General features: G+C 48.8%; 1 protein-coding gene across 8 annotated transcripts in view; it reads left to right on the top strand.

The window, feature by feature from the left end:
- Positions 1 to 24,417, top strand: part of JDP2 (Jun dimerization protein 2) — a 54,510-nt gene extending 30,093 nt beyond the window's left edge. For 4 of the 8 annotated variants that reach the window (XM_065595533.1, XM_065595536.1, XM_065595532.1 and 1 more), the window contains exons 2-4: positions 11,110 to 11,333; positions 17,612 to 17,716; positions 23,248 to 24,417. In XM_065595533.1, the coding sequence (XP_065451605.1) occupies positions 11,110 to 11,333; positions 17,612 to 17,716; positions 23,248 to 23,433 (515 nt within the window). In that variant the 3' untranslated portion in view covers positions 23,434 to 24,417. Of the gene's footprint in view, positions 1 to 149; positions 376 to 6,898; positions 6,949 to 10,146; positions 10,276 to 11,109; positions 11,334 to 17,611; positions 17,717 to 23,247 lie in introns of those variants that run through there. The other 4 variants (XM_005301608.5, XM_065595537.1, XM_005301609.5 and 1 more) reach the window with 4 other exon arrangements.
- Positions 24,418 to 24,962: the final 545 nt, after the last annotated feature.

The following is a 24,962-nucleotide window of genomic DNA, read 5'->3' on the forward strand; positions in this document are numbered from 1 at the left end:
CCTCTTCTCCACCCTCCCTGACGTCTGGAGCTGGCAGCCCGGCCGGTTCCGCATTCCCGACCCCTCCCCGCAGCCCAGGGGCCGCTATATAACCGGGGCTGATGCAACCCACCCAGCCGCCCGCCACAGCTTGTGGGAGGGACGCACCGGGGCAGCGACGGGGGGCGGCGGCTGTGGTGGCGGTGGCTGCTGGCCAGGCGCCCCGGGGGCGGCAGCTGCTCCGGCTCCTCCCGGGACCAGACTCGGCAGGACGGGCCTGGGGACAGGGGCAGAGCACCGGAGCCAGGCGGCAGCGGAGGGGCTGAGCGTGCAGCCTGTCTCCGGCTCCTGCAGCCGGGCCCCGGGGGCACCTCGGCCGCCTTCTCCCTCTGCACGGTGGGTCTGGGCGGAGCGGGGAGAGTGGGGGGCGGCTCGGTGCGGGGCCGGGAGCGGCACCGGGCAAAACAGGGATCGAGACGTGGAGGGTCGGGAATCTCCGGGCTCCCTCCCGGGGGTAGCATCTGGGACTGGCCTGGCCGGGACCCGGGAGAGCTACAGGCTAGCTGCAAAGCCCGGCCCGGAACCTACACCAGCCGGGGTCAGGGGGGAAGCGTCGGGGGCTCTGGGCCTCTCTCCACATCCTTGGAGCGATCGGCCAGAGGGGGACGATGCTGCCTGTTGCCCCAGGGCTGGGCTGTGCTCTGGGGTCTGCCGTGCTGCCCCCGTCCCCACACGCATGGGGGCGCTCAGGAGTCCAGGGTCTCCTTGTGGTTTCCCATGGGCTGGGGGCTGCCGCGTTCCTCCCCGTGGCCAGAGCAGGGCCGCTGCGTGTCCCCCTATTGACCCCAGGGACCGCCTGCCCGTCATGCCCCCGGAATGTGTGCTGGTCCTGGGAGCTGCTGAGCGGGGTCCGGCCCCTTCTCACCCCCCTGCTGCCGCCCGGGAACGCGCCCAGGGGGCTGCTGGGCAGGGGGCGCTGACTTTCTCTTTTGGAAGGGAAGCTCAGCCTAGAGTTTAGGCAAAGCCTGGTCCCTATCCCTGTCCCTGCTAGTTGGTGTGAAGACTCCCTGGAGTGTGTAGGGCCTGGTGCCAGGTACCGATTGCTTTTATTTCTGTCAAGCCAGTGGTGTGTTAGGGGCTTTATAAGGCTTTGCCCTCAGCAACTTACAGTCCAGCTAGACAAGGGAAGGGAAACAACAAAAGGGAGGTGAAGCCTGGGGCACCCAGGGGTGCTGGAATAATTTGTATATTGGGGTGCTGTGAGCATTGAACCAAACTGTAAACCCTGTATATGATGGAAATCACTTCAAGCCAGGGTCTGGCAACACCCCTAGTTCCAGCACCTATCACCTGTGGCTTTGGGTGCTAGAACTTTATGCATGCTTGGGTGTCCGCACAGCTTCTGGTAGGATAAGGATGGTGGGCTGATAGGGTAGGGCTAAGGCTGACAGACCTTCTTAAAATGCAAAGATAGAAGCTTCCTGTAGGGCTGGCTCCAGAGCCTGAGGGGGAGGGGTAGCTCAGTGGTTTGAGCATTAGCCTACTAAACCCAGCGTTGTGAGCTCAGTCCTTGAGGGGGCCATTTAGGGATCTGGGGCAAAACTTGAGGATTTGTCCTGCTTTGAGCAGGGGGTTGGACTAGATGACCTCCTGAGGTCCCTTCCAACCCTGATATTCTATGATATACTGTGTCTACAAGCAAAATTCTCCTCTTAGGTGCACCTGGACATTCTGTTCTCCTTCTGTGCAAGGAACTTTCACTGTTGTCCCTGGTATCTAGATACTGCACAGATGGGCGCATCACAAAGGGAAAAGGGTATGCCTACACTAGACCCATGGCATTGCTGCAGCTTGGGCTCACGGGGCTAAAAATTGCAGTGGACGTTCAGGCTTGGGCTGGAGCTCAGGCTCTGAAACCCTGCGCCAGGGGTGGGTTTTGGAGCCCAGGCCACAGGCTGAGCCTAAATGGCTCTATGCTGCAATTTTTAGGCCTGTAGCCAGAGTCAGTTGACCCAAGCGCTGAGACTTAGTGCTGTAGGGTTCTTTACTGTAGTGTAGAGGTACCCAAATGAGACCTGCACACGCATGGAGAGGAGAGTCCAGGTTCACAGATGCAGTATTTTGCCCTAACTCTAGCCATATATTTTGGTTAATGCCTGGTTTTGACAGGTTCTGGTAATGCAACTCATTTCAGTTTGGTGCCACAGTGGGGAGTGGGTTTTAGCATCTCTGTAGATTTTGTTTTTTAATTCACCTGTCCACACAGTGAATGTGTGGGTTAAGAATAAGAGAATCTGAATTCCGAAAGTCCCACTTTAGTTTAGTTACAAGGAGAGTTTCAATGTGTTCTGCTATCCCATGAGTGTACTTCCTCCTACTTGCTCTCTATGCCCTTGAAAGGGAGGGAGCCCCTAGAGATTCCCTCTGCTCACTCAGTCCCAAGTCCATTTTAGTAGCCAGGCATAGAACTGAATGGAAGTCACATTCTTTTGTGCTTTCTGCTCCAGAAGGCATTCTTCTATTTCAGTGGTAGCGAAATAGCTTTGAGAGCAAATTGGGGGAAAGGGAGAAATATCGAGACAGAGAGAGAGAGACACACACACATTATGTTTCCATTTTCCTTTAATGAAGGCCCTGTGGAGGTGTATTTGAAAACACAGGGTCTCCTATGCCTTCAAGGAGGGTGAGAACACTCTCTTGGCTGGTTCCAGGGCCATATGCAGTGTATGGTGGGCCAATGAAATGGGGCCTGGCTCATTCTTTTGCTTGTCTTGGCAGCCTGCTTCATGGCTTGTATTACCAGCTCTGGAACGCAACCACTGCCAAACTCTGTGTGTGTGTTTCTGTGCGCGCGCATGTGCACGATCACTGAGAGCACAGAAGAGACAAATGCTTCAGCAACTCAGATAGAAATTTTCATGCAAGTTTCAAGAAACATGCTAAAAATTCTGATCTGGAGGCCTTTGCCAGAAGTCTGCCTTGGGAATTTGCTAGTTAGTTCTTACATGGGGATGTCTAGGAATGCCACTTGTTTGAGAGCAAATTCTTAGTCTAACTCCCACAAATTAAAAGAGAAATACCCATTTATAGGGTGGGTAGGTGTTGTGCAGGGGCTGCAGTCCAAATCAGCCCTGTTCAGAGCACCAATTGGCTGTCCCAGGTTTACTTGCAGTGTAGTTGTAGCTGTATTGGTCCCAGGATGTTAGAGAGACAAGGTGCGTGAGGTAATGTCTTGTATGGGGCCAACTTTTGAAAGTTATCACCTTACCCACCTTGTCTCCTGGGGTTATTTGGCTTTTGGGGATTTAACAGAATCCCAAGAAATGAAGTGCAAACTGCTGTCTCTTTCTGTGGCTCGTCGCCTTGTGCCCTTAAAGCCCCTATGGATATATCTGCGCCTTTCACACAATCTAGTATTCCCCTCCTCGCAGTGTTTTGAGGTCCTGTGTTATGGCCCCTGCTAAAGAGGAGTAAATAGCAAAACTGATGGATATGGGGGGGGGTCCTAACTAGCCAATATCAGAATGGGCAGCTTTGAGCCTGTACAATTGTTCCTCTCACCTCCTTTCTCCCCCACACTCTGGGCTGAGTTCGCTGCTCCTGCTGCACTTCAGTGGCTGGATATCCAGAAGAGTTCAGTATGGTGCTAAGCTCTTTTGAGATTCTGGCCCTTAGTATAACCATGAGAGGTGTGCAGGATGTTGAGTACTTTTGGAAAATCTGGCCCCAAATCTGCTGTCCTAGAGAGTGAGACCTGTAGTGCACAGCACTAGCCACTGTGTTCGGCTACACGGTTCCTCCTTTGGCATTAGAGCAACCCACAGAGGAAGAAGGGGGTGTGGAGTTCCATCTATCACTGACTGGTCTAATGGATTTCCCAGTTGCCGTTAGTGTTCAGAATATTGATCCAAACATCGAAGGATAATTAACCTGCAGCCAGACAACCTAAGGGTACGAATGGGCTTGTCTGCTGAGCAGGTTGAGTATAAACTGACTAGTGCTGGTCATTATTTGGATGGGAGACTTTTAAGGAACACCCCAGGGTTGCAGGAAGTGTTTTGAAGAATATGTACAGGGCATTCTCCTCTCTAGTCAGTGCTGATCCTAGGTCCTCAGTGCAGTGCTAGATGGTGCTGGGCTGCTGGAAGTGCCAGCCTTTCTGATGAAATGTCTTTTAAAAATAAACTCCAGTTCTGACCACTTGTGGTCGTTAAATGTTCCAGGGGATTTTTCACAAGAGTCAGGTTGTTAGCCTCAGTGTCCAGATCTAATTCCAGCTGAGATCATTACTCTTTCCCTCCCTAAATTCCCCCAGCTGTTTCAGTTGGAAATAAGATGGTTCTTATCTTCGTGTCCTAAACTGCTTGTAGCTGTGCATTGTGGTGTTAAACATCTGTCCTGTTCCACTCCAGAGATGATGATGATTTGTATGTGGTAGAGCCTAGGTGCCCTAGTCACTGACCAGAACCCTGTAGTGCTAGACATTGTACAAACACAAAACAGAAAGACAGCCCCTGCCCCAAAGAACTCACAAGCTAACTAGACGGCTGCGTAGCAATGGTGGAAGAGTGTGAGCTTGATGTATAACTTGTTTAGTAGTTTAAAGCTTGGGAATCATTGGGATGGAAGTTGCTAGAGAAATAGGAGGAACAAGAGCTGATTGTTTAGCTCATGGCAGTTAAGGGTTTACTTTCAGATTAGTACATGTGATGGACATGGTAGGGAAGAATCCTTGCGGGGGGAGGCAAGGAGGAGCCATATGATATGATCTGTATCCAGAGCAAGGGATGCCACATGAAGGGGACTGATAACTACCAAGTTAGAAAGCAGTAGGGATGGTTGCTGTGGGAGGGCTTGTGCTTTTGGAGAGCTCTAATGCAGCAGCCCTGAGCTGTAGTTGGGGGTTTAGTGTTGGACTGGGCATGTCTGACAGATGGAGGGCTGATGGGTCACTCCCAGGGGATGGCTGCTCCAGTGGGCTCTGCCGATGGCTGAGCTTTACCTCTGTGGATTTGTAACAAATGTTCTCTTTTAAAAGGTCCTGTTTGCAGCAGCATTGGAGATAACATTCCCAAGTGCAGCCCAGGGGCACTGGAACAATTTGTATAGTGCGGGTGCTGAGAGCCATTGAACCAAACAGTAAACCCTGTATATAATGGAAACCACTTCAAGTCAGGGGGTGCTGCAGCACCCCCCGCACCCCTAGTTCCAGCACCTACTGCAGCCCAAGAGGCTGGGCTGGGCAGCATGGCCAAGCAGTGGGGCTTTCTGCTGAGCGGTGGGACTGGGGAATAGCACTTTCTCTGCTGGGGAGTCTCTCACTGATAGGGAGGAAGGGGTGGAGCTGTCTCTCTGATGGGGTTTGAGGGCAGCCAGTGGATCTCTCACTCACACATCAAGGAGTGGAGGCAGACAGCAAGGCTGTTTGCTTGGATTCGTGCTCTAGTAAAGCCTTCATAAAAAGCCCAAAGGCAGAGCTGTCTCTCTGTGAGACTCTTGTGGTATTTCTGCCATCTGTGTGAAAATAAACAGAAGTTCAAGGCAGAGCCAGACCCTTCCCACACCGGAAATGGGCTCTGGCTTCTATCTCCTGGGGAGCAATCCCCCTCAGCTACTTTGTCTCACTGCCACAGTCATCAGGGCAATGAGGGTCTATTCCTTGGGGCCCAAGAATTCTTGAACAAGGCATTGCAGGGAAGGGTGTTTATAAAGTCTGCTGCATATGACTATTCACATTCTATCCTCTTGCAAGGGCATCTGCGTGGGTGTCTCTGGGAAGGGCATTGATGCTGCTTCTTAAGCCAGCACAGATCCAGGGTCTGACTCTAGGAGTTGCTTTTCTGACTCTTGCTGGAAAGTCTGTTGCCCTTATAGGTAACTCGTGCAATATTAGGCATACAGAAGCTGCCATATTGCAGCAGACTCCTGGTTCAGCTACCTGGCAGCCTGTCTCTGACAGTGACTTATAGCGCTTCTACTATATCCTTGGTAGAGAGAGGGGGATTATTTCCTGAGCTGTCCCAGCTGGTGACTACCTTGAGAGCCCAGAGCGCCTTTGCAGTTTTGTCTTAGCTGATGTCCTACAGCTGATTTCTTCGATGCACTAAACATACTTGACTCCTTTTCATCAGGAAGATCCACTGATTTAATACAGAGCACACAAAAGGTCAGTGGCTTCCATTAAAATTAGCATTTGCCAGTACCTAGCACACCATAGGATGCAACTGCAGGTCTTGGAGACTGCTGTGTTTTGGTTACTGGCAAATAATTTAATGATGGCCACTGTCTGTCATTTTACCAATTTAGACTGCATTTCTGTGGCATTCTTCTGAGCATTCATTACCCTGCAGTCCACAAGAGATCTAAGGTTTAAAGTTATTGCTTTTTAAAGTAACGTGCCTTCTTGTGCTTGTATTGCAGGACTAGGTAAATAATACCGGGCCTTCTATAAACCATTTATTTGAAATATATAATATACTGCATTCATGATGAACAAAGTGAGGAACAGTTGCATGGGAATATCGGATAACAAAGGAAAACTCTATTGCATGCTAAGGCACTCAGCGTATTGAAAGCTTAGTTTTTGCTTAATTTCTATAAATTAATAACATTTAACATAGCAATTTCCTGGGGCCTATCCTTGATGGGGTGGGAAGGCTTGTATGCTCCTGTGACCCTGAGAGCTATGCCATTGGGAGTTTTCACTCCCTGTCAGGATCACCCAAGCAGATTGGTCAAAGAATAGGGACCAGATGAAAAGGAATCCACTGGTCTTCCAGATTGGGAGTTGAGTGATAGGCCAACAACCTATTGTTTAAAAAAAAAAAAAAAAAAAAAAAGTTGAGTTGTGGAAACACAACAAGGTAGCCATTCAGACAAACAACATGCCAAAATAATGGACTCTGTCTTGACAGAAATGACAAGGGAAGCCATCAGGAACCCAAGATTCTGACAGGTTCTTTATTGAAGGTAAAATGAACTAGGAAAGTAGGTTTCTGCAACACTTGAACAACAACCAAAGTAACGCAAACAACCAAACAGATAGACAAATATAATCTCAAAATCAGTGTTTAAGCAACTGTCAATGGTCTGGAGCTGACAAAAAACACTTAAAAATTAAAATATAGCCATAATAAATTCAGGGAGGTAAGATCGGTGCCACTCAGAGGGTACAGCATTAATTATGACTTCCAATATTGACAGACATGGGTTGCCAAAATCAGAATGGTGAAAGATAGGTAGAACTGTGCCTGGTATCAGGGATCATAATTGGTGGAACACTGTTCCTCTACAAATATATCCACAAGGTAATTTGGAATTCCCCAGCTGGAGTTACCAGGAACAAGACTGACTATCTGTGTTTTGGAATGAAATTTAGATCTACTCTCTAGGATGTCAGAGCATACAGAGGAGCTAGTATCTGAAGCGACTACAATTTGTGTGGCAACATTGAAGATCTAATTCTTCTGTACTTTCCTTCATCTTTCTCTCGCTCCTAATATATTTACAGAACCTCTTCTTACTGTTTTTTATGTCCCTTGCTAGGTATAACTCATTTTGTGCCTTAGCCTTTTTTATTTTGTTCCTACATGATTTTTTTTTTATTCATCCATAGCAATTTGTTCATGTTTCCACTTTTTGTAGGATTCCTTTTTGATATTCACATCATTAAAGAGCTCCTGATGGAACCATTTTGACTTCTTACTACCTTTTTATCTTTCCTTTGCATCGGGATAGTTTGCTGTTTTGTCTTTAATATTGTCTCTTTAATTGCCCTGCATTCTCGTGAACTCCTTTTTCCCTTAGATTTGCTTACCGGGAGAGGTTGCCTACTAGTTGTCTTTAGAAACCATGTCTAGGAAATGTCTAACTTGTAGATACATATAGAAATCCCAAAAAGGGTTGTGTGCCCTGGAAAAAGTCTCCAAAGGTCAACTGTTCTTTGGCAGCCCACGTTTTTGAAATTAGTATCTTTCTAACCTAGAGGGACAGTTTATTCAGGAAGTCATCGAGAATTTTGGGATGGTACCAGGGCACTTGACTGCACTTTTCAAAGTGGTGCCTCGGACAGGACATTGTCTGATCTCTTGAGGCAGCAAAGTGTTGTAGCCATAAATCAGGCTAGAAAGAATAAAAGGAGAGTGATCTGCTGCATCACTGGTCTGCTGTGTGTGAGGTATTGTTTTGAATTTCTGTAAAATGTAGCCAGTTCCAAATGTGGAATTTAGAGCTGACCAGTGATAGAATTTCCAGGTCGGGAGGTTACTATCTTATTTTGTTTTCTGTCTTTGCAGCCTCAACCAGGCCAACTGATAATCTGTCTCTTCTCAGGCCATGTAAAATTACTACATATTTTCTCTCTAGTTCTCTTTTATACCCAGTAGGTAGGAGTACTGGAAAAACATCCATTTTTATCAAGTAGCATCAGCCCAACAAGACTATTCATTAGTTGAGATTCTGCATCTTTTATTTATTTATTCATTTTCTCCTTTCCAAACTAAAATGTCCTAGTCTCTGAGGTCATTTTGTATTGAACACTCCCTTCCCCAGTGCCTTACCTTTTTCTTTCTGCTCTCTGCTCCTGTGGAGTTGATGGCCAAAGCTGAGTGCTGGATTCCTGGTGAGGACACACCCTGATTTACAATAATGCCCTTATCAGGTTTCCCCTACTACTTTGTTCCTTGACATTGTTGCTTTTGTTACTGTTGCTGTGTGGTGAGCAGATGCCCTTCTCTGAACTGCTCACTGTGACCTCTCGCATTAGAGGTTGCCACCAGTTCGGAGCCCATTAGGGAGCATAAAGATTTAAAATTGTTCTTTACAATGTGAGCCACATTATCACCTGCCACCATGCTGTCCGTTTCCCTAGTGGTGTTGGTATTGGTATTGTACTCTGGCAGCTGCCAAGGCTGGCTTCATATAACTAGCTTTAAAATTATTGCTAGGCTGTGCAGAATGGGACCCTCTAACTCTCCTTGTTTAGCTGGTCCTCCTTCCTCCCAGCTCTCTGGATAACAGGACAACCCAAAGTGCATTGCCCCACATTCTCCTGCACTGTGTACATGGTTCTGTGTACACTCTCCCTTGCTGAGGAAGTATGGGATAGAAGCCCTGACTTTCCCAGAGTCCATTGATGAAAATCCAGTTAGGCACAGTCATGAGTGCATGGATTAACATGGTGACATGGTTGTGTTGTGAAAAAAGCTGCTGCATGGACACAACTGAACCATGTATGTTGTAACTGGGTCATTTGCGAGTGTCAGCCTTGTTACACAAACATAGATGTAGTTACAGTGTAGATGGTACCCAGCTGTTCTCTGTGCACTCAGTTGGTCTCACAGCCCCATTCACTCTTCCATGGGCTTCCTGCTTCTCATCTAATTAAAGAACTTATTATTATTTTTCATAGCTTGGCTACTTCTTCATATTTCCTCTTAGCTCCCCTCATTCTCCAGCTTGTAACTGACCTGCCAGAGTTTGCCCCAGTCTATTTGCCTTATTTGGCCTGGATTTCTTCCCTCCCCTCTCTTTTTGTATTTGTTGTTGGCCAAAATAAACTATTGTACCTGTGGATTTTTCCTTCCCTTTTTCCTTCCTTTTATTTGTTCTGGAGGATGGATCCCATCTGTGATTTTTAAGTTAGTCTTATGCAGCCTCCATGCTGATTCTGTGTTCTTTAAGTTCCTAGCATTTTCCTTTATCTTCACTCATGCAAAGTTTCCCTGCTTGAATTTCAGTGTCAGACTTGGCTGTCAGTCTGATCCTCTGGAGAGGATGTCGGAGCCAGTGCACATTATGGTCATTGTTGATGGCTCCACTGTCCTTCCTGCACCAACACCTGAAAATTATTCAGAACTATGTTTAGAGTAGTCTCTGATCTTGTCAGATCCAGAACAAGATGTTCCAAGAAACAGTCACCCATAGTATCAAGAAATTGTTTCTTCAGGCCACATCCTGAAGGGACCATTGATCAGTTGACCTCCTAAGTAGCTGAAGTTGCCCCTTATCACTCTTGTAGTACTTTGTTGCCCCTGTCTGATTTCTCTCCTCATCCTGATCTGCAGGTATGTCCTTCCTACTAGAATTAATTTCTTTTGACCTAGGGATTTTATCCACATGGATTCTGTCTGATGCTCCCCCTCTTGTTGGCAATCTCTCTCAAGGAGACTGTAGAATCCTGTGTGGGCAACACTGGTGGCTCCCCAGCCTCTGTGACCAAACCTAACTTTGCTCTGTCATTCATAGTCAGGATCTGCAATATCCCAACCGAGTCTTACTTGTGAGCTTCATGCACTGGTACGTATAGTTGTTCTTGTGCCTCTTTTCCTGCACTGCCTCCCTCCCCTGCAGCCTTCCTTGGGAACAACTAGTTACTGATTGATATTGGTGCCCCCAAAGCCCCTTATCTGCAGCTCTTTCCTTTCTACCCTAGGCTCCCTGGAATATGCATGATTACTGTTCAGGCAATGTGTTTAATCTGCTTGACGCGGCCACAGAGCTGGGGAGTGGGAGGTCCCATGGCATAGCTGGGCCTGTTCATCTACTTGATAGTGTAGCCCTCTGCAGACATCTGTCAGATGTGGTCGTGACTCTGCGCTCTTATGGGAGGACTCTCAAACGTTGGGAGATTTCATGTCCTTGCTGCTCTCCTGCTGGGACTTGAGTGTCCATCACCAATTACAATATGCAAGGAGTGTTAGAGCTGGGGAATGGTTCCTCTTCCTCAAATAACTTTGCCTGTTGTAGGGAACAGGAGAGTACAATGGCCTTGCTGGTGTTTGTGTGTGCTGGGAAGGGTGGGATGAGATGCAGTGCTTCTGCCACAGGCTCAAATTGCAGCGTCAGAGCAGAGACCTGGGGGAATTGGCTCCTCATTGCTCTGAGCAGTATATGTCTCTTCACCCCCTCAGTGGCACCAGAAAGATGTGGGTAGGGATCCTCATAACAGATTAGGTGAGCGGCCCTGGTACCTGTTGTTCCAGAGGTTTGGGAGTGAGGGCAGAAAGGGAGAGAGCTGCTGCTTCCCTTGGTTCATACCCTGTTGGGTTTTGGAGTAAGCTGTGCTTGCTCCCACTTGTGGGACTCCCTGGCTAAATCCCTGTAACAGCCTGTGTCTCGGTCTCTCCCTAGAGCGAGGAGCTGCTTGCCCTGCTATGATGCCAGGGCAGATTCCGGATCCATCCCTGACAGCTGGAGCTCTACCTGGGCTTGGCCCCTTGACAGGACTCCCGGGCACCACCTTGACGGTGGAAGAGCTGAAGTACGCTGACATCCGCAACATTGGGGCTATGATCTCACCACTGCATTTCTTGGAGGTCAAACTTGGGAAAAGACCCCAGCCTGTGAAAAGTGAGGTGAGTTCTGAGGGGAATTCCCCACGCCCTGCTTGCCTCCGGGGGGCTGCTCTAAAGGCACTGTAGACCGATGTCCTCTCTATCCATGGGTAATAGCAGGACAAGCTTTCCCCTCTCATGCTACCTCCGCCTCTTCCTTCCCCCTCCCCCCCCAATGTCCATCCTCGGACAATTCCATTTTGATAGGCTGTTCAGTCACTGGTCTGTCTGCCAGGATGGCCCAAAAAGTTTTTAATGAGCTAAGCATGCTGAAAACTGGACTGAGATGACCCTCCTCCCCTTCATCTCCTGCCACTCTGGCCTGGGGTGGGTGTGAACCACTGACCCAGCAGCAAAAGGCTCCATATCCCAGTCCAGCCCTCATGATACATGAGTAAATTCAGACTCTGGCTCAGAGGAGAGAGGCCTCGGTCACCCACCCACTTTACAACTTGAGGAGCCAGTCAGGAACTGAAGCCATGTGGCCTTTTGTCTATTGAGCTGTTACGGTAAATCTTCTCATCTGCTGTGAGAATGAGCCTTTGGTCACATAAGGGTTGGCATTCGGGCTCCTTGCTCCCTGGATGGCTCCCTCCATGGCCTTAGGCACCTCTCTTAATCTCTTTGTGCCTCTGCTTTCTCATCTGTACAATGGTGGTCATGCTCTACTCCTCTCCCTGTGCCAGCGGGTTCTGTGCGACTACTCCATTAATGTCCATGACTCACTCAATAGCAGAGAGTCCTCTAGCCAGCTTTTGGATGCTCTTTGCATGTCTTGTTTACCGTGTCTGTGGTGGGAGTGGGGAGAGGAGATGCATTCTGCCCGGCTCTGCTCTAACATAGAGCAAGTACTGAAAGAGTTTCCTTAGAACTTTAAGTCAGCAAACATCATGCAACGAAAAAGGGGAAATCCAAATGGCACATGCCAGAACCCAGGTGCATTGCTGTAACATGTTCCTCAGCCGCACTAGTCCTAAAGGCAGCAAGTTGAGGATAGTAAATGAAGCTGTTCAAAGCAGAGGTTTTGCAGCTGCAGCCTGGGTAAGCCAAAACTGCGTATCCCAGGAGTGGCCAAAGAGCAGCCTACGCACTTGTTACAATGCAGTCCAAAGCTGCCTTCATCTCTAGGGGAGGTGCAACTCAGACCCTACAGACATCAGCATGCCTGGCTCCCCTGGCACTAGGATGAATAGACTGCTTCCTAAACCTTACTGAACGGAGCAGCCCTACCTGGGGTGTGTCTGTACTTCTGGAAAGCTCAGCATGGAGGTGGGAAGGCACTTGGATTGGCTGCACAGGGACGTTCAAAACAGTCACTGCTGGGCTCTGGAAATCTTCCCCTCCAAACCAGAGCAGGGATCTCCCCAGACTGAAGCCCTTCTCCTGAGGCCGCTATCTGTAGGGAAATTCATGTTAGTCGTAGTCTGCACTGTGAAGAAGGCAACTACAGCCTCCTCCTGAATTGGAGGGAATGGGAGGACCTTAACCATGAAATAAAACTCTTTAGCCCCTCTCCCCACAGGGAATCTCTTCTTCTCTCTTCTTCTCACCCCCCCCTGCCCCGCCCACTGTGTCTTGTTTAACCCTTTAGCTACTTAAATTCTTTCCTGTATGATAACCCAATGCCCCCTCTAGAGCCTCCTATATATAGATTTCACTGAGCTTTAGAAACATGAATTAAGTCTCGACCCCTGGCAGAGAAGGCCAGTGCCAGTATCCCCATTTTATTAATGGGAAAACACGAGGCGCCCTCTTTTGTCAGGCCATGGCACAAGAAGTGGGCCTGCCTCAGTATCCCCTTGGAATCCACCCATGCAAAGGAATAGTGTCTCTGCAGCACATTGAAATCCTTTTAGTTATGTAAAATGCCACAGTCTGCAGATCCCTCACAGTAAAAACAGCTCCTCTCAAACCCCTCAAGGGTTACTCACAGCACCTCTTCAGTCCCATTCCTACATCACTCACCCTGACACAAGTCATTAACTGCTCTGTCCCAGCTCCTGTGGCCCCTGTTTGAGGTCCCCACTCTCCAGGCCTCCTACCTTAGCATCCCAAGACCCACATTTCTCCCACAAGCCTTCTCCTGGAGCCCCAAGACAGAATGCCGGTGGCATTCCATGTAGCTACCCCTGCTCTGAGATCAACCTCCCCCTTGTTTTGGGCTCAGCTTCTCCTAACCAGGATAGTTCTTCCCCTTCTTCACAGAGGCCTCCACATGAGCTCTTCTGTAACTCAGCTGGGGTTCTCCAGCTTTGGCCAGTCCTCACAATCAACCTCTTGCTCTTGTCAATGGCTCTCTCTCTACTAACTTTGCTCTCCTCTCCTATTGCTGCTCTCTGGATCTCCCTTTCCTCTTCAGGAGTCCCACCTGCCCTTCTCTCAGTGCACTCAGGCCTCTTGCCCTTCTAGGGCCCCGGTGCCTTCTTTTAAGTCCAATTTGAGTCAGCTGACTAGTCATAGGTGCACTTTTTTCCCTCTTAAAAGGGCTAGTGTCACCCTATGATAGGCAGAAAGAGGGAAAGTGACTTGCCTGAGGCCACAGTATCTGTGAAGAAATCACGAGACCCCAGGAGTCCCAACGCCCACTCTCTTGTTGCCCCTGCTAAGCCACATGCCCAGAGCTTCTGTAACCTGTCTAGGAGATGTGACCCTTCTCTGTACTGTGTTCTCTGAACTGTTAGGATGGATGGGGTAGTTTCTGTTTGACTGATCAGTGAGATGAGGACAGGGGAAGGATCAATCACTCCCTTTTCTGTGCCTGACCTGGCCAGAGCAGACCACAAAAATGTGTCAATCAGCTGAGAATCACGGACAGCATGTATTGTCCCACCAATGGTATTGCTCCTTATTGCTGCCACAATTAACCATCTGCTTTGCAGCAAACATGGGGGAATGTTTTTGCATGTTAAAAAGCAAGTGGGTTGTGATGAGTGGGGAGTTGAGAGCACATGTCCTCTCTTCTCTGTGCTCTTTCTTGCACTCAGCAGGCTGCTTTTAATAGCTCCTCTCGGCTCTGAGACAAATCAGTAGCTGGTGGAAGCTATGCTAATGAGAGTGGAATGGTGATTACGCTGACCTCTAAAACGCTGCTTAATTTTGCACAGATTTGTTAGAGTTGCTTGTGCCCTTAACTCTGAAATTCTTACTCTTTCAAGAATCCAAAAGGAAGAATCTGGGGGCTACTTGAACTATTGGCCAAGTGAGGGGTCAAAAGCCTCTTTCCATTCACCTCCCTGCAAATGTTAGAAACACGGGAGTTTAACTGTGTGTAGAAAGACTTGGCAACCTTATTTACATTAACGTGTACTGTGAGATCTAAATCTGTTCTCCTTGCCTGACACCTTACACTGTCACTTGCACGTCTGCAAAGCGAGTGTAAGACATTCTGTCTGATTTGATGCCCCCTTTGCACAGGAGTGAATGACATGCAGAGCAGGGGAGAGTTGGCCCTTCTGTGGATATTTTAATGGAAAATGCTCTTATTGAAACTGGCCTTGTTTAATATTTTATTCCTAGACAAAATACTTCCCTAAACTGGAACTAGGAATGTAAGTGTATCAGTTATTTAAGGGGGGAAAAGCCTTGAAGAGAACTCTGTAACTGTCTGAAATGTTGGGAAGTCAATGTCTTGGTTACCCTTAAAACCCAAACATTAGAGATGCCCAGTGAATTTCATCCAGTCACCTTAACTCGGACCCATCCCTGTGACCATCCCATCTCACGTGTGTGTCACATGGAGACATTTTGATTAAAGGGGTGTGGGCTTTATAAAGTTGGCAACTTGTATAGTTTCCCTAGGTAGGAGACCAGGAGCCCTGGAACGTGTGGGTTTGGTTTCATAGACATGTCTGTGGTACTCAGTTGGTTAACCCAACATTGCACTGCTGGTGGATAAACTACCAAATATTCCCTCTAGTTCATAAGAGGTTCCTAATCCCAGTCACAGTAGCTACATGTCACTGCTGAGCTTCATAGAACAACAATGTTTAGAACACCCTGTACTTGTAGGGAATTGTCCTTAGTATGGTCCATTTTGGCTTAGAGATGTACAAATCTGTCTTGTCAATGACTGCAGTTGGCTATAGAGAAGGCAGGAGTAGTTTGCTGAAGTGATGACAAGACGTGCCACTGCAGCATTTAAACAGAAACCATGTGACTTGACCATGCACAAGTGAGAGGCAGTTTAGTTTGATAACTTCTCAGAGTCCCTGATGTGATGGAGATGGGGAGTATATGTGGCTAAGGGCATGTCTACTCTTCAGTCATGGGGGTGATTGCAGCACATGTAGACCTACTTGAGCTAGGTTTGATCTACCTAGCTCAGGTACCAATACCAGTAAAGCCATGGCAGCATGGGCTTCAGCTTGGGCTATACAAGCCTGCCAAGGAGCATGGGGTACTTACTTGGGCAGCTAGTCCCTGGTGCTGTGGCTTCACTGCTATTGGTACCCAAGCTAGGTAGATTAAAGCATAGCTTGTGTATGTTTACATGTGCTGCATTCACACCTCCAGCTGGAGTGTAGACCGATCTTAAGACTGGTTCCTGGTTTTCGTTGTGCTGCAGGCATTGGCACAGAGGCAATTAAGGCTGCTTGAGTGACTTTCTCTTGCAGTTCCAGATCCCTGATTTTAAAGTGTAACCTGAATGTTGAATTTCCAGGCATTGTAAGGCTTGTAATTTTCTCAAAAGATACAATGTTTGCTTAAAGGTAAAAGGCCCACTTCCTCAAAAGGTATTTAGGCACCTGCTTCCATTTATTTCAATGGGAGTTAGGCAGCTAAATATCTTTGAGGATTTGAGTCAGCATCCTTAAGTAATAGATGAACTGTACCATAACAAAGGGCTTGGGGTGGGTTTTTTGATGGGTTACTGCCCTAGGTTTTTGAAGTAATGCCCCTGATACTTTGATGGTGGCTTTCTGACTGTGTGATGTAGGGTTAACACAGCAAGTTTGAGTCAGTTAGCATAGAACAATGGAGTCATGAAGTAAAATGCAGAAATGTATGTCTTTGCTCAATGCTACAATGGGATCTGGGTATCTTGCTGCACCCTCCTTATACACCACACTCTGCACTAGGGCCTTTTATTACTCACTATGCTCCAAGCAGGACTGGCTCTAGGTTTTTTTGCTGCCCCAAGCAAAAAAACAAAACAAAACAAAAAACACCCACCTCCGAGAGCGCAACTGCCGAAGCGCAAAAAAAAAGCCGGAATGCCACCCCTGGAATTGTGCCGCCCCAAGCACGTGCTTGGTTTGCTGGTGCCTAGAGCCAGTCCTGGCTCCAAGGAAACAGGTCTGAGCACTCTGAGCCCAGAATGCTGAACATGTTGCATGAGCAGGAAATGAATGTAACCAATCAGGGAATGGCTCATTCAGGTCTTCAAGGCTCTCTTGGGCCTGGCTAGTTGTTTGATACTCCTGGAATGAGAGCACTCCCTTCAGCTGCCCCCAGCCCTTACTAACTGTCAGTGTAGACTTCACACATCTACAGCTGTAGACTGAACTGTCTCTTGCACTGAGATCCCTGCTTAGAACACTCTGATCTGATCAAGCCACCCATGTGCTTTGAATAGCCACTAAAGAAAATACTTTCCTTGCAATACTGTATCTGCCTGTTACAGTATCAGCTCAGGGTTAGTTAACATGAGATAGGGAAGAGAGTAGAAGTCTCTCCCATTTGCTGCCCCCCCCCCCCCCCCAACAGGGCTGCACTGGACTAATCGCAGAGCTAAGGTCTGTGCGTGTGGCTGGGCTGAGTGTAGCAGGGGAACTTGGCAGCATGAGGAGAGGCCCCCTCTCTGGGGGGCTGTTCTTGCTCTCAGCCATGGGAAGGTCAGCGTTGCTCCTAGCACATGAGACCACTACTATACTCCCACACATCCGTGTTAGGGGCAGGGGAATCTCTGTTGTTGCACAAGACCCTTCTCTTCATGGATTACACATTTCTGTGGTGAAATTAGTTTGTCTCACTCTAGAGTCCACATTACAGAAAGGGAGTAATTTATCACAAGTGGGAGTGATCAGCAATCTGTGCTCCAAAGAGCCCAGAACTGGACCTAGCAGGTGGAGTTGCAGGGCAGGACTGAGCTGCACTGATAGCAGCGTGCGAGGCAGGGAAGGGGAGGACAGACCAAAATAGCCAGGGATACTGCAGATCGGGACTGAGGAGAATCAGCTGAGGTGTGGGGGGAGGCTTGCACAGCCACTGCTGCCAGTGAGACCTAGCGAGGGGGCTATTGCCAGCTGCATCACTCCCCAGTCTGGCTGTTCTAACGCGGGGCCTGTGTCCTGTTCCAGCTGGATGAGGAAGAGGAGAGGAGGAAAAGGCGCCGTGAGAAAAACAAAGTAGCAGCAGCTCGATGTCGCAACAAGAAGAAGGAGAGGACAGAGTTCCTGCAGCGGGTGAGTGCCCCGTGCCCTTTCCCCAGCAGGCTTGGTATAGCCTCCCTCTCCAGCTATGCTTCACTGCAGTAGGCACCCCTCTGTCCTCTCCAAGTGGGGAGGACAAAGGTGGATTGTACACCCACTCCCAAGGCTATTAAAGTCTCTTCAGCAATTGACCAGAGGGGCTGTTCATTCTGCTGAATCTCACTTCTTGCCCAACTGCAAGGTTCAAAGAGTTCCCTCCTCCAGTCAGTCACCTCCTCTCCCTGCATCTGGGAGCCCAGCAGCTGCCCACAGATCCTGAGGCATGGTGCCTGGCAGATGCAATCTCTCATTTGGCAGTTGCATGGGAGGACATAAGGCCACTCTCCCATTTTTCCCCGGCTGGTCCTGCTGGGTAAATGGACCGTGACCTCATGTGTCTGTTACCAGCTAGAGCAGGTAGCTAGCTGAACCCACTCTTGTAGCATGGGGTGTGCTGGGGCAGGAAGGCATCTGACACATTTACCTCAGGTATGTGAGCTGAATTCCATGTCCTAGCACTGTGTGCAGCCCTGCACAGAGTGCATATCTCACCCAAATAACCACAAGGGGCCACAAACCCAACCAGTGCAACACAAACAGGTGCCCAGAGGATACACAGTGAGTACCAGGATAGACTCTAGAGACTTGTCAGCCCCTGACATGCAGTAGTGGAATGCCCATGGGCTGGTCACTTCTCCCAAAGCCTGGAGATTCCTAGTCTGTACACTAAAGACACATGAAACTCTCTCTCCCAGAGTGATTCCCATACAGTACACACATGTACTCTTCCTCCTACAGTGCATGGTGCCACCCCAAAGATATCTCTCTCACTCACACACACCATTGCACTCCCACCCCCTCCACAGGGATGCACCTCACATTCCCACACAGTCATGTGCAGCGAGGGGCACCTCTTGGACATGGGGCTCTTGGACACAAGAATCTTTTTAAAGCAAATTCTCTCAATAAGACAAGCCAGTAAAATATGAACCATAAAAAGATCAGAAATCCTTGTTGCTGCTTTTCTCCCTGAGAAGCTGGGTCTCCCTTAGTTACTGGTTCCTCTTTACTTCAGGGCAGAAAAATACTTCTAGTGCAATACATCTTTTCTGTAGTGTTCAGTTCAGTTTTATTAGATTGCATATGACGTGTCTTTTGTGAACATGAGAAAAACATACACAGTCTAAAACAGCAACATCCCTATAATACATTCAAATGTCATTCAGAACTCTCTTCTCGGCACAGTGCTAAAAGGCCAAAAATTGCCACTGATTTAATTACTACTGGGGATTGAGAAAATACTAAAAACCATTGTCCTTTGAGGTGGTGGTAAAGAATTTATTTATTTTTAATAAAAAGAGGTATAATCCAGCGTGTTCTCAGAAGCTGGGATATTCTACAGGCCAAAAGATAATGAGGTAGATCTTCGAACACTCTAGATTTACATGGGCAAATCTGAAGATGTGAAGGAACTTTTTCCATATCTACCTTTTAAGGGCAGCAGTTTAGGGTATGTCTACACTACGGGATTACTCCGAATTTACAGGTTTCAGAGTAGCAGCCGTGTTAGTCTGTATCCGCAAAAAGAACAGGAGTACTTGTGGCACCTTAGAGACTAACAAATTTATTAGAGCATAAGCTTTCGTGGACTACAGCCCACTTCTTCGGATGCATCCGAAGAAGTGGGCTGTAGTCCACGAAAGCTTATGCTCTAATAAATTTGTTAGTCTCTAAGGTGCCACAAGTACTCCTGTTCTTTTTCCGAATTTACAGAATTCGATTTTTGGCAACCGATTGTATAAAGTCGAGTGCATGCGGCCACACTAAGCACATTAATTCGGCGGTGTGCGTCCATGTACCGAGAGTAGCGTCGACTTCCGGAGCGTTGCACTGTGGGTAGCTATCCCATAGTTCCTGCAGTCTCCCCCGCCCATTGGAATTCTGGGTTGAGATCCCAATGCCTGATGGGGCCAAAAATTTGTCGTGGGTGGTTATGGGTAAATGTCGTCAGTCAGTCCTCCCTCCGTGAAAGCAACGGCAGACAACCATTTCGTGCCCTTTTCCCTGGATTGCCTGGGCAGACGCCATAGCACGGCAACCATGGAACCCGTTCAGCCTTTTTTCACTGTCACCGTATGTCTACTGGATGCTGCTGACAGACGTGGTACTGCAGCGCTACACAGCAGCATCCCCTTGCCTTTGCAAGTTAGCAAAGACGGTTACCAGCCATACTGTACCGTCTGCTGCTGTCCTGGACAGCCTCGGTGAGGTCAGTCGGGGGCACCTAGACAAAAATGGGAATGACTCCCCAGGTCATTCTCTTCTTTAAGTTTTGTCTACTGGAGAGTCAGTCCTGAATATCAGGCAAGCCTACTAAAGAACCAGAGAGACAAACGGCCGCTCCGGGTCAGAGCCCCAGGCATCCCGCAGAAATGATGAGCTGCATGCCATTCTAGGGGGTGCCCCTACAACAAGCCCACCCATTGCTTCCCTCCTCCCCCACCCGTCCCGGGCTACCTTGGCAGTTATCCCCCCGTTTGTGTGATGAAGTAATAAAGAATGCATGAATTTGAAACAACACATACTTTATTGCCTCTGCAAGCAGAGATCAAAGGGGGGAGGGGAGGGTGGTTGGCTTATAGCGAAGTCAAGTGAACCACCATTCTGCACTTGCTCAGCCTATAGCTGAAAATGGGAATCTGTGATAAGCACTAGGATAGAAGCACAGGCAGGACTGAATCCCCATTTGTGTGTGGGCCTTTGGTTGACACTGGTAAAATACAAAATGTCCCAGGATATGTATGTTGGGGGACAGTTCTAAAGGGCAGCTTTATTTTTATATTTGCAGCAAAAAGTATCTGATTGTGAGCCCTGGGAGAAAGGGGTAGGATGGGGTAGGTGCGACCGCGCGGTGCTGCCGACTGGGAGAGCAGCCTGAGGCAGAAGCCTCCAACTGGCATGATATTCCAGGCAGGACTGAATCTCCATTACACAAAACGTAAAGAAGAGAATGACCTGGAGTCATTCCCATTTTTGTCAATGTGCCCCCGACCGACCTCACCAAGGCCAGCCAGGAGCACCCATATCTGCCCAGGCGCCCCCGACCAACCTCACCGAGGCCAGCCAGGAGCACCCACGGGACGACTATGACTGTTACCAGTCATACTGTACCGTCTGCCGTCCGCAAGGCAAGGGGCTGCTGCTGTGTAGCGCTGCAGCACCACGTGTGCCAGCAGCATCCAGTAGACCTACGGTGACAGTGAAAAAAGGCGAGAAACTATTTTTTTCCCTTTGCTTTCGGGGGGGGCGGCTGACGACATATACCCTGAACCACCCGTGACAATGTTTTTGACCCTTCAGGCATTGGGAGCTCAACCGAGAATTCAAATGGTTTTCGGAGAGTGCGGGAACTGTGGGATAGCTACAGTTGTCAGTCGCCCCTCCCTCTGTGAGCGTCCATTTGATTCCTTGGCTTTCTGGTACGCTTGTCTCAGCTCCTTAAGTTTCACCCAGCACTGTGTTGAGTGCCTGTTGTGGCCTCTGTCCATCATGGCCTTGGAGATTTTTTTCAAATGTTTTGGCATTTTGTCTTTTGGAACGGAGTTCTGATAGAACAGATTCATCTCTCCCTACAGAGATCAGATTCAGTATTTCCCGTTCAGTCCATGCTGGAGCTCTTTTTTGATTCCGGGACTGCATGGTCACCTGTGCTGATCAGCGCTCCACGCTAGGCAAACAGAAAAGGAAAGTCAAAAGTTCGCGGGGCTTTTCCTGTCTACCTGGCCAGTGCATCCGAGTTCAGATTGCTGTCCAGAGTGGTCACAATGATGCACTGTGGGATAGCTCCCAGAGGCCAATACCGTCGAATTGCAGCCACACTAACCCTAATTGGAAATGGCAATGTCGATTTCGGCGCTACTCCCCTCGTCGGGGAGGAGTACAGAAATCAATTTTAAGAGCCTTTATGTCAAAGTAAATGGCTTCATTGTGTGGACGGGTGCAGGGTTAATTCGATTTAACGCTGCTAAATTCTAACTAAACTCGTAGTTTAGACCAGGCCTGTGGTTTGGAATCTTCGCCGAATATATGCCTTAAGTAAATGCAGATTGGACAACTTTTTCAAATATGGTTCAAAACCATGGGCCATCTTCAGAGTAGAAAAATCAAATGACTAACATTGAATCATAGCCAGATCTTCTTGTTGAGGAATATCGATCACTCTGTGTGAGTCGTTGATTTAAAGATACTGACAATAAGCAAGTAGTAGAAAAACTCAACTTAGCTAAACTCAGTTGGAGGGTGTCACACCAGGAAAATAAGGAGTCACAGGTTGTTCCTCCATCTCCTGAAGGCAAAGACAGAGCGATCTGTAATCTGGAAGAGTACAATTCTTAGACCAAAATTTAAGAAAAGCAGTACAAGCTCTGCTGCTTACAGAAAACACCCACCTCTGCATTTAAAAATGAGGCAGGGAGAATTAAGTCTCCTCAAAGTTATTTTGAACTATCTCTAAGGCCAGAGTTGTCTGTAGAGATTGATGGGGACATAATTTCTGAGTAACTCAACTGCACAAACGAAGACCTGATATGATTTACACCTGTTAACGATCACAAAAGCAGTGTTAGTTGTAGATTTAAGCCATTTGCCCCCAAGACGGAGGTAGATACCCAATAAAGGTGCCGATTAATCTTCATCCTACTGGAACACCAGTCTACTTCGCTTGGATCATTGGGCACTAACCAGGACAAAACATTTAGTAAATGTGCGGTAGGGAACAGTCTTGCTTTGGGTCCCAGGGAATGGCCAGGAGGGAAAGTCCCATTTGATCCCAGCACTAGATTCTACTCACCAATAGGAATAAAGTCTGGCCAGAAGAGTTGGCTGTCACTGAAAGTTTTCTTGCGGCTCCCTGTGCTGTATGGCCATCAGTTTCACACTGGGGTGGTTTGCAAACAGACCTTTGTTTGGTCGAGGGCCAGGTGTGAAAGTAACTTAAAGGACTTACTGGTACGCCAGAGTTCTGAGCAGAGTGTGTGGCCTCAACCAGAAGAGGCGGGGCCTTTTAAAGGGCCTGGGTATTTAATCAAGATTTAAAGGCCTAGGGGCTCTGGCTGCAGAGGCGGCTGGGAGCTCAGGGGCGATTTAAAGGGCCCAGGGCTCCGGCCGCCACTACCGCAGCTGAGCCCCTGGCCCTTTAAATCACCGCCAGAGCCCTGCTGCTGCTACCCCAGGGCTCTGGCAGCGGGGCTCGGGTGGAGATTTAAAAGGCCCGGGGCTCCCCACAGCGGCTGGAGCCCCGGGCCCTTTAAATCGCCAGCCTGGGGAAGCCGGTCCGGTCTGGCACAGCGTACTGGCCCGGACTGGCTTACTTTCACCTCTGTCGAGGGCAGTTTCTCTTTGTGTATTGTGCATGCAGGAGAGGGAGATTCAATGGTGGGCACTGGGTACCGTAGAGCAGGTTGTTCTTTCCCCCACACCTATGAGCTGACAGATTAAAGCTGTATCCGTGTCTCTGGCCCTGCTAGGAGTCCGAGCGTCTGGAGCTCATGAATGCCGAGCTGAAAGCCCAGATAGAGGAGCTGAAGCAGGAGAGGCAGCAGCTGATTCTAATGCTGAACAGACACCGTCCCACTTGCATTGTGCGGACAGACAGCATCAAGACACCAGAGAGCGAAGCCAACCCACTGCTTGAACAACTAGAGAAAAAGTGAAGGTGGCACTGGCCAGGACAAGGAGGAGACAACAAATTGGGGTCTCCAAAAAGTCGCCTATGTACTGTATGAAGAACTGTGCACCGAGGCCTTGTCCAGCCAGAACCCAGTGGGCTTTCTTGGGGATTACAGGCCAACCAAATAAGAGGAAGGAGAAGATCAGGAACCTGCCATTCATCCCACTCTGAGGCTGAAGCTGGGATGGGTCTAGCAGCTGTGGTGAGGGCAACCCCTTGCAATACCTCTTCATGGCCCTTCAGCCTGCTCATCAGCCCCAGGGATCAAGCAAGCAGCCCGTTTCAGGGCATCCTGAAGCTGGATCACGTTGAGATACGGGGAGGGGAAGTTGCAGCTTCTTCTCTTCCCACACCTACTGGTATGCACCTAGCTGGGAGTGGAGGCTTGACCCAGGAGAAATGAACATGTGTGGGAGATGGATGGCAGGCAAAGACATGCTGGCTATATCTCCCAGGACTGTCCTATCTCCGTCCCTCTGGATCCTGCCACTGCTCCTTGCGCACACTCCGGAATGGAATCCGAAACAAAGAATTGCAAACACTTGACACAAGCCCTGCCTTGCGGCTGGGCCTGTCCATGGCACTGTGGCGCAGGCGCCCCACAAGCACACTCAGTATAATGTTTACAGCCCAGCTGTCCCTGTCGGCCGTGCTTTTGAATGCACATTTTTACACTTTTTTATATTTTTTACAAAGTTTTTATACAGCTGTCTCTATATGGATTTATATAATCACTAGACGTGATCCCATAGAAATGTATGATATAATGGCCCGTTTGTTACAAATGCATATGCCACAGTTATCTCATTGTGTTACTTGTTAGGTGGTGTCTGGCTCCTTTCCCCTCGGCATGCTGGAAAAGGGGCCCATGCAGCCCTCCACACTGGCTCCGCTACCATCTCCATCCATGTACGTTTTTCGTAATACGCAGTCCTGTATCTCTCAGTAAATGTTACTTTGACTTATTCCCCCTGCCTCCTTTGCTTTGTCTGGATTGTGTCCCGGTGCTCACTGGGCTGGGCACAGACTGTGGTCAGCCCTTTGCACCAGCGCAGCAACTGTCAGCTTCCCTCCCATGCTGACTACAGTTCTGGCTGGCGGACACTGGCTGAGTGGGCTAGTTCCTGACCCATGACGATGGGTGTATGCATTAGTAATGGTGGCATAGGCCTAAAAGTGGTTCACTCCTTGGCTGAGCAGGAGGCAAATGCCTAGATGTAAGGTGGTGTAACTCAAGCCCATGTACACATGGGGTGTAACTTACCCCAGAGCCAGCAGGTGAGAGTTAGAGGCCATCCCATTTTGAGCCCTCCTCTGAGTTGCTCCACTCCTGTCCCCGTCCTGTGAGGTGCACAGAAGCATTGGTGACCACCTTCGGGGAGGTGAAGTGGGCAAGCGTCATGTGCACATGGAAGAAGGTGATGTAAGACTTCTCTGACCCTGTTCCCAGGTCCCTAACATGCCTCCTTCCGCCAGCCATAGGATGAGCCCAAGCCCCTCTCTAGCCTCTGA

The sequence above is a fragment of the Chrysemys picta genome, chromosome 4, assembly GCF_011386835.1.
Source record: "Chrysemys picta bellii isolate R12L10 chromosome 4, ASM1138683v2, whole genome shotgun sequence".
NCBI lineage: Eukaryota > Metazoa > Chordata > Testudines > Emydidae > Chrysemys > Chrysemys picta.